This window comes from Hyla sarda, chromosome 7 (assembly GCF_029499605.1).
Source record: "Hyla sarda isolate aHylSar1 chromosome 7, aHylSar1.hap1, whole genome shotgun sequence".
Classification (NCBI taxonomy): domain Eukaryota; kingdom Metazoa; phylum Chordata; class Amphibia; order Anura; family Hylidae; genus Hyla; species Hyla sarda.
In genome coordinates, this window is record NC_079195.1 from 10,982,637 (window position 1) to 10,991,585 (window position 8,949).

An 8,949-nucleotide genomic window follows, 5' to 3' on the forward strand; every position below is an offset into this window, starting at 1 on the left:
TGTTTTTAAAAGTGCATACAGTTCCGTCAGTTTTTACAGAAAAAAAACCCATACGTTTTTGAAATTTTTGTCCATTTTTAATGGGAGGGGTCTTGGGTGGGGACTTTAGTATTCAAATGCGCATGTGCAAAGTAAAAACGTATACGTTTTTCCCGTATGGAACAGTATACATGTGCGTTTCCCATTGACGTCCATGTTAAAAAAAACGTATGCGGTTGCAGTACGGTTTTTAAACCGGAGTCAAAACTGTGGTTGACCACGATTTTGTCTCCGGTTTAAAAACCGTACTGCAACCGCATAAGTTTTTTTTTAACATGGACGTCAATGGGAAACGCATATGTATACGGTTCCATACGGGAAACACGTATACGTTTTTACTTTGCACATGCGCATTTGAATCCTAAAGTCCCCACCCAAGACCCCTCCCATAAAAAATGGACAAAATTTTCAAAAACGTATGGGTTTTTTTTCTACAAAAACGGACGGAACAGTATGCACTTTTAAAAACAGTATACTGTTTAAAAACCCATACGGTTTACTTTTTCCCATACTGTTCCATCCGTTTTTTCCCCATACGGTTTTTGATAGAAAACGTATGCGGGAACTGTAGTTGAAAAACGTAGTGTGAACCCCTTACACCACACAAGCTGGAAGCAGAGAGGGGTGATCACTGTGATGTGTACTGTGAAGAAAAAAAAAAAAAAACGAATATTCGTAATTACGAATATATAGCGCTATATTCGCGAAATTCGCGAATTCGCGAATATGCGATATTCGCGAATAATATTCGAATTGCGAATATTCGCGAGCAACACTAGTCAGCACCCCACCGAAAACAGGATGCTAATGTATACTATTAATGGGAGCAGCGGACCCCATTCACCTCTAATGACTCGTATCTGCTATTTTAAGTGCACTCATGGCGGGGTCGGTCAGCTTTTGAAATAGCGCATACGTCTGGAAAGGGATGCCTACATTCGGCCATAGAAGTGTATGGGGTCCGCTGCTCCCGTTAACAGTTGGAATTCCCTTTTCGGCGGAATGGCGACCGATTCGATTAACAGTGGCAGAACGGTAGCGCGTTCATACCCTCAGCGGACTCAGCTGTTGCACAATTTCGCATATGTCCCAAAAGGAGTCACTAGGGGGGTGGGGGGGGTTGGGGGAATTTATCAAAATCTCTGCAAAGCAAAAGTGGAGCAGTTGCCCATAGCAACTAAACAGAACGCCATAAAGGCCATTTAAAAAAAATAATTGCAGCAATCTGATTGGTTGCTATAGGCAACTGCTGTACTTTTAATTTGCTCAGATTTTGATATACCTCAACATAGGTGTCATCAGAACAGGCCAGAACTGGGTAGATACAGCTGTGTGTAATCTGCCCCACCTGCAGAGGGCGGTATTTATACTGGGGGTGGGGAAAGGTGCAGGATCAGCTGCTGTATGATTCAGGATGAGGGATCTGTGGCTCCTGGTGGTGGCCGCCATAGTTGTGTCTGTGGGAGGTGAGTGTCCTGTATATGGGGGATATACAATGGTTTATACATTACTACCATAGGGGTAAGTGTTCTATATATATATATATATAATTACTACCATAGGGGTGAGCAGTGTCCTGTGTATGGGGATATACAATGGTTTATATATTACTACCATAGGGGTGATGGGTGAGTGTCCTGTATATGGGGGATATACAATGGTTTATATATTACTACCATAGGGGTGATGGGTGAGTGTCCTGTATATGGGGGATATACAATGGTTTATATATTACTACCATGGGGGAGGGGTATACAATGGTTTATATATTACTACCTGACGGGTGAGTGTTCAGTATTTTTTTATTTTTTTGGGGGGGGGGAGGGAGGATATACAATGGCTTATAAATTACCCGACCTGTGTGTTGGATTGGAGGTATTGGGCAAACTGCGCCAAACTTTCAACAGTAGGTGCCAAGAAATACTAATCCCGAACTATTCTACTTTACATGTTGTGTAGACAGAATCTGCCGCATCTTACACAGGCCCCATATAAGATCACAAACCTTTTTTGACTAGTTTAAGAGCAAGTTTATACTTATCCTGTATTATACTCGACCTGCACTTGCTATTCTGCTGGCAGGGTCCTGTGGGTTGGTGTATTGGATGTGACTGGATGAGGAGACCTATTGGACGCCTCAAGGCTGAAGCCTCTGATTCAGTTCCTGTGTATAAAGAGATGATTAACCCTGTAATAGTCTTGTACGGTCACTTATCCCTCTGCCCCGTGTTCCTTCAGCTGGAGAGATCTGCTATGACCAGCTGGGATGTTTCCCCAATGCCCCTCCATATGCCTTCACCCCACAAAGGCCCATTGGCTGGTTCCCGTGGCCACCGGAAAGAATCAACACCCGATACCTGCTGTTCACCAGAGAGAATCCGGAACACTTCCACGTAAGTTAATAAGCGGTGATGGAGTGGAGATCCTTCTGGGTTACAGATTCCCATGTAGGGACGTGCGCACATTGACCAGAAAGGGGCCTGAGCCACTGCCCTTATGAAACTAGGCAGTGGGGCATCATGTGGGCATATAAATAATTGAGGTGCCCTTTTTCACTTCAGGCCTTGGGGGGGGGGGGCCCCCCCCCAAATGTCTGTGCACGTCCCTGTTCCCATGAGAAGCTGAACCTGTAGCTGGATTATTGTTTGGTGTCCTGCGTGTTTCTGGTCTGATGAGCCAATGGGTGTCACTTTGGGTCTTCAGGCTGGGCCTATGTCCACACTACAGACACAAATACACTTGTAATTTGCCCATTTGAAACCAGCCTTAAAGGGGTACTCCACTGGCCAGCATTCAAACTGTTTTTGTGCTGGGAGGGAGGGTGGGGCATTAAGGGGGTGTGGCCATGTCCCAAGGGGTCAGTATAGAACAAAGTTTCCCCTGCATATATGTAGCCAGTGATGTTGCGCATATATAGTTATGCAAATTAGCATGGCCTGTGTGTATATAATATAATTAATAATATAAATAAAATATATATTTATATTGTGTTATCAGATGCGATTTCCTCCATTCAGTGCTATATGGAGGTCATTGCCAACATTTCTAGTCTGGTGCCATAGGGCAGGTTGTACACTGGTTGCGCCCCGCTCACTGTTCTGCTGTACGAGTCCTTATATGTTCTTGTTACCTTAGGAAATCCAAGCACTAAACGTCTCTACAGTCTCAGCTACCAAGTTTTGTCCCAAAAGGAAATCCATCTTTATTATCCATGGGTTTCTGGAGGCTGGGGAGAATAAGTGGCTGGTAGACATGTGCCAGGTAAGTGTGCGGGGTCATTGGGTTAAGCCATGTGATCTCCTGGTAATTCTTGCTATTCACCTCTATTCCAGACCCTGCTGCAGGTGTCTAATGTGAACTGCTTCGCTGTAGATTGGTTTGGTGGGTCGGTCGCTCTGTACACACGAGCTGTCAACAATGCCCGTGTCGTGGGCGCAGAACTGGCCAATTTTATCAACTATCTTTTGGTGAGTTTTTGGAAGTTCTATAATAGTAAAGGGTCTATTGGGATACAATGGGTGGCACGACTTCCTGTCTAATGGCACAAATGTTTACCAAAGCGTGTGGTGTCCAAAAATACAAGGACAGAATATAAAATATTTGGTACAGTCCTAAGATCAGTATCTGAGTAAAGAGATTTAGGGGTCATTTTTCAGAAGACTTAAAGGGGTACTCCACCCCTAGACATCTTATCCCCTATCCAAAGGATAGGGGATAAGATGTCTGATCGCTGGGGACTCCTGCAATATAGCATGTGGCACCCACCTGTTTCTGCGCTGGAGGGTCTGGGTCCCAACCACCAGAACGGAAGTCCGTGACGTCACGACTCCGTCCCATCCCCTCAATGCAAGTCTATGGGAGGGGGCGTGACGGCCATCACGCCCCCTCCCATAGACTTGCATTGAGGGGATGGGGCGTGTTGTGATGTCATGGACTTCCATTCCAGTGATTGGGACCCAGCGCTTCTGGAGCAGAAACAGGTGGGTCCCCAGCGATCAGACATCTTATCCCCTATCCTTTAGAAAGAGAAGTGCTCCTGCCGCTGTACAGAACACTGGTGAGACCTCTCTTGGAGTATTGTGCGCAGTACTGGAGGCCGTATCTCCAGAAGGATATAGATACTCTAGAGTTCAGAGAAGATGGTAAACAAGGTTTTTCTCTGTAAGAATATATGGGGCACCATAGGAGTAAACAAGGATGTAGAAACCTATAGGAATGACCAAGATGCCCACGGCCAATGAAAGCTTCAGGTGCCACCAAGGTGTAGGACAAGAACACGGTGCAGTGTGGCTAATCCACCCCTTGGAGGGTCTTTATGGTCATATTCATCTGTAAATAATGAAACTGTTTTACCAATGTCTTCCATGAGAACCAAAAACATCTTGCTTGTGTCTATTAAAAGCTAAAACAGTCTCATAAAGAACTCAGAACCTATTGTGATGGATTTTGTTTCACTTGTATCCATTACTGATCTCCATAGGGTCACTACAGGTACTCCCTGAGTAACATTTACCTGATAGGACACAGTTTGGGCGCTCACATTGCTGGTGAAGCTGGGAAGAGGCGTCCAGGAATTTCCCGGATATCGGGTGAGTTTTAGTAGTTTGGCTGACCTTATTGCAAAAGATTAAAAAAATGTCTTCGTACAGACTGAGTATTAAAGGAGCTATGGTGGACAGTCCTTATGAATGCATAATTTTGACCATCAGTCTTGTCAAATGTCCTCTGTGCCCCTGGTCTACCACCTCTTGGCTACTAAACATGGTTATCCTCTTGTAGGGTTGGACCCAGCCGGCCCTTACTTTGAGAATACCCCACCCGAAGTGAGGTTGGACCCTTCTGATGCACAGCTTGTGGATGTCATCCATACTGATGGCTCTGACACTATTCTTGGTCAAGGTGGGTATTTTTTAGGATTCTGTGTATTGCAGTGAATGGAGCCGATTTATAATAACACATACAACCTGAGGACAGGGTTGTTTTGTGTTTGCTTTTACGGGGTGTTTTTTAAATTATTTTTTTGGTTCTCTGGAAACACTATCACGCCCCCCCCCTCCCATAGACTTACTTTGAGAGGGCGGGGCTATGATGTCACAAGCTCCTGGCATGAGCGTTCGGAACAGTTTGTTCCAAACGTTGAGCAGCAGAGTACCCCTTTTTAAGAAATGTTGCTGACTCTAGACTGAACTGGTTTGGTTCCAGCACCCTAGTGAGAGGGTGGACTAGGGACTCTTCTCACAGCCTTTTACATAGAAGCTTAGCTGGGGGGCATGTGGTGAATCACTCGTCAGAGCTTGATGCAAATTCTTAACCCTTACATAGCCATTACAGCATACACTTAGTACCCCATCCACAAACTTAGGCTTTCTGAGCCAAACGAGCTTTTTAAAGCTGCTTTACATACTGTCCTAAGCATCACTGTTGCCAACATTAGGGTTACAACCTAGCCCTGTGCCTGCTCTTATGTATTCCAGGACTAAGTGGGTTTGGGATGAGCCAGTTGGTCGGTCATCTGGACTTCTTTCCCAATGGAGGGAGGCACCAGCCTGGGTGTCCTAACTTTTATCGCAAGCTTGGGGACCTGGACCGAGTCATAGAAGGTAATGTCTGACCACATGAAGACTTTGGATTTAGGAGGTGTCTGGGATCTCTAACCATTGTGACATTTATCTTTAAGGACTTGAGGAGATAATCTTCTGTAGTCATCGAAGGAGTGTCTCATTCTTCTTAAATAGTATCCTCCATTCTGATGGGTTTATCAGCTACCCAGGACCCTCCTACAGTGATTTCCAAAAGGTAGTTATGTAGTCGAAGACAAGTGATAGATTGTCCCTAAAACTAAAGGTGAATTTCTAGGGTAGTGATGTTATGGGGAGCTGTAATCTGGGGTTTTGTCCTCTTCAGGGTGCTGGATTCCCCTGTTGCAATGGAAGCTGCACAACCATGGGATACTACGCGGACTCTCACCGCCATGATCATGGAAGTCCAACCTTTTTCTTGAATACTGGTGACCCTGAGAACCTTCTTCGTAAGTGGAATAACATTGTGGGTAGGCAATATGTGTAATGAACCTTAGCTAATGGGAAGGTCTTGTGCTCCAGACCGTGCACAATAACAGTGGGGCACAAACTTTCTAGTCTGGGTACTGAACTCGACTGTGAGTAGATATATTATGGAGATCAGTGGTGTCCATGACCTCAGGCTTCTCGCTTTGAGACTGGAGAGTCTAGCCACGTGGGGGATATGTGTTCTCTTTCCCCCCCCCCCCCTAAATTTAATGGCTTCCCAAAATTCTGAGCATTCTCAATTGCCCGGTGTCCATAGGTTGGAGGTACAAGGTGTCGGTCAATCTTACTGGATCCACACTCTTCATGGGGTCGTTCAGTGTCTCTCTGTGCGGGAAGGACTGTTCTCCTCAGTACATCATACACAGGTCGGTCCTCATTCAATCTGCTCATAGTACCTTTATGGTAGTTGTGTAATGTGATGGTTCTCTGGTTCTGTTTTAGTGGACTTATTCAGTCCGGGAGAACTTACTCCTCCTTCTTTGATGTGGAGATGGATGTTTACCCCGTCATCAATACAGTATTTACCTGGCACAAGGAGGGCATTAATCTCATCCAGCCAAAACTTGGGGCCACAGCTATGGAGGTTCAATATGGACCCAGTGGGGCAATGTAAGTATCTTCTCTGTTTTGGGAGCCACAAACCAGTTTAAGTTTTTAACCCTTAATGGAATCTGCCAGTTGCAGATACCATTGGATAAAGTATAAAAGAAAATTGCCTCTGTCCTGGAGCTGATGGTGGCTGCCAAAATGCCCCTGAGAATGGCCATCAGGCATCTGGGTCTATAGACGATGTTCATTGCCCTAAGCATGGATAGACTTGGTCTGTTCACATGCTGGAATTTCCGCATTCCGAATTTTACCTCAAATTAAAAGGGTACTCTTGAATTTTGGAAGGTCTGGGCACAGAAATCCAAGGGCAGAATTGAGAAGATGTTTGGGCAGTACCTGGGCATAGCCTGGTTTTACATGCACTACATTTGTGGTATATGGGGGTGTGTTGCCGGGCAGATGGCATTAACCCCTTGCCAGGGTGTGGTTTATCCTCAATACCACCCGAAGGTATAATGCTGGATTTTGGGCTTGGCATGGGGGGGGGGGGGGGGGGGCAATAATGACCCGACGTCAAGTTACAGATAACGGTAGTTTTACTGAGGGTAGACAGTTGGTAAAGTCTAAACAGTTCAGACAGGACCACAGAGGTGACCAGTGACTCGGAGACCTTAAGGGCTTGCTGGGACGTGTAGTAGATGAGGTCAATTTAATGCAGACCACACTGACTTGACAAATGACACTGGCTTACTTGCAGGTTTGTAGACTTGTGGCTGCAGACTGGACTTGAGGTCCCCTATGACTCTGGACACTCAGGCTTAACTTGACCTCGGCAGGAACAAGAGAGCGAGCAGAGGCTCCACCCAGGGCTTCCATGGGGAGGCACTAGGGGGTTCCCATTAGTCACCCTTAAGTCACTGATACCTCCTGGGCAACAATCACATGACAGCTCACATGGTACAGTCTGTGACATTTTCTCCACACATTACAGTATAAAACATAATACACATATTTACATGGGGGACCCTGCCTGACAGGACAGCAGGGGTACAGGGTAACACCTCCCGTCCTGGGCCACCACATATTGAAGTGTCCAGTCTCCTGTTCCTGACATCTGAGGATATGCTCACACCACAGAAATTCTGCTGTCTGAATGTTTAGATCAAGCTGCAGTAAATTACGGTCGGAATTCTTCTGTGGAACATACCCCAAGTCTTCAATAAGATGAGGATATCCCATATTTCCAGAACATTGCCTTAATTGTTTTAATTTTGTCTATTCCAGATCCTACTTCTGTGGCAAGGCGTTGACCGAAGACAAAATCCCCCAAACTCTTGAACCTTGTAATATGAACAGCAGAATAAAATCCACATAAAGTGCAACAATGTCTTGTCTGAGTTTATCCTGGAAATGTAAATCTCTGGTCCTGACACGTAAAGGAGTACTCTAAGGGCCAGACTGGGTGTGAAAACGGCCCCATAGTGTTGCGTCATTATACCAGCACATCGTCTGCCATAACAGTAGGTCGTGCCCCCGGAGCGGTGGTCGAACACTGAAGATGATGTGCCGCTGGTCACTTACCATGCATGCGTCCTCCTCACTGCTCTGCTCTGTTCCTACGGGCACATGCATGGGATGTCGGTGACGTTCCTGCGTGCACTACCTCCCAGTGGGCCCCTGCATTTTAAAGTGAACGCAGGGCTGGCAGCCACAGAGGTGACGGGGCAGGCGCTCTATTAATGCCAATGATCCGGCCCTGGCGGCCGCTGGAGAGGAGAAAAAAAATGCGCACAGCCACATCTCAGTGGCCCACCGGGAAATTTCCCGGTAGGCCATTATGGGCCTGACTCTAGTGCTGACTATTCCTTCTCTGTTGTGCCAGGGCTTAAAAAATGGAAACTTTTTTTTTTTTTTTTTTTTTAATCTTCCTCTGCTCCCCCGGAGTGCTGCTATGGCTCATCGGTCCTCCGGTCTGGTCTTTTGCCGCCTTCTGTATGCACAGATCACATGGCATTCAGGCTATCGATGGCCACGGCGGGACATCCGTGCACAGGAAGAAGGTAGAAAATGGGACTGGAAGACCGATCAGCTGTGGCAGCGCTCCGGGCACAACAGAGGACAAATAATCGGCACTAGAGTACTCCTTTAACCAGTCCAAGCAAGGATATTGGGTTAGATCAATGAGGTCCCTGACCTTATTGTGGTCCCTTTTTTCCTCTTTTTATATTTAAATGGCCTTTTGTGTTCCATCCAGTCCAACTACGCCACTTCTGGACGATCAACCATTGTAAGG

At 46.2% G+C, this 8,949-nt stretch overlaps 1 protein-coding gene across 2 annotated transcripts; it reads left to right on the plus strand.

Annotated features, from left to right (window-relative positions):
* The first annotated feature begins 1,376 nt into the window (after window positions 1-1,376).
* LOC130281772 (pancreatic lipase-related protein 2-like) lies at window positions 1,377-8,038 on the plus strand. 2 transcript variants are annotated; one of them, XM_056529369.1, is made up of 12 exons: window positions 1,377-1,505; window positions 2,278-2,432; window positions 3,175-3,300; window positions 3,372-3,506; window positions 4,520-4,628; window positions 4,819-4,938; window positions 5,514-5,639; window positions 5,717-5,835; window positions 5,944-6,067; window positions 6,364-6,472; window positions 6,549-6,716; window positions 7,941-8,038. In XM_056529369.1, the coding sequence occupies exons 1-12, from the start codon at window positions 1,454-1,456 to the stop codon at window positions 8,029-8,031; spliced, it is 1,434 nt and encodes a 477-aa protein (XP_056385344.1). In that variant the 5' UTR covers window positions 1,377-1,453; the 3' UTR covers window positions 8,032-8,038. The 2 variants fall into 2 exon arrangements, with proteins under 2 accessions (XP_056385344.1, XP_056385345.1); XM_056529370.1 differs by having other exon boundaries at window positions 3,384-3,506.
* The last annotated feature ends 911 nt before the right edge of the window (window positions 8,039-8,949 follow it).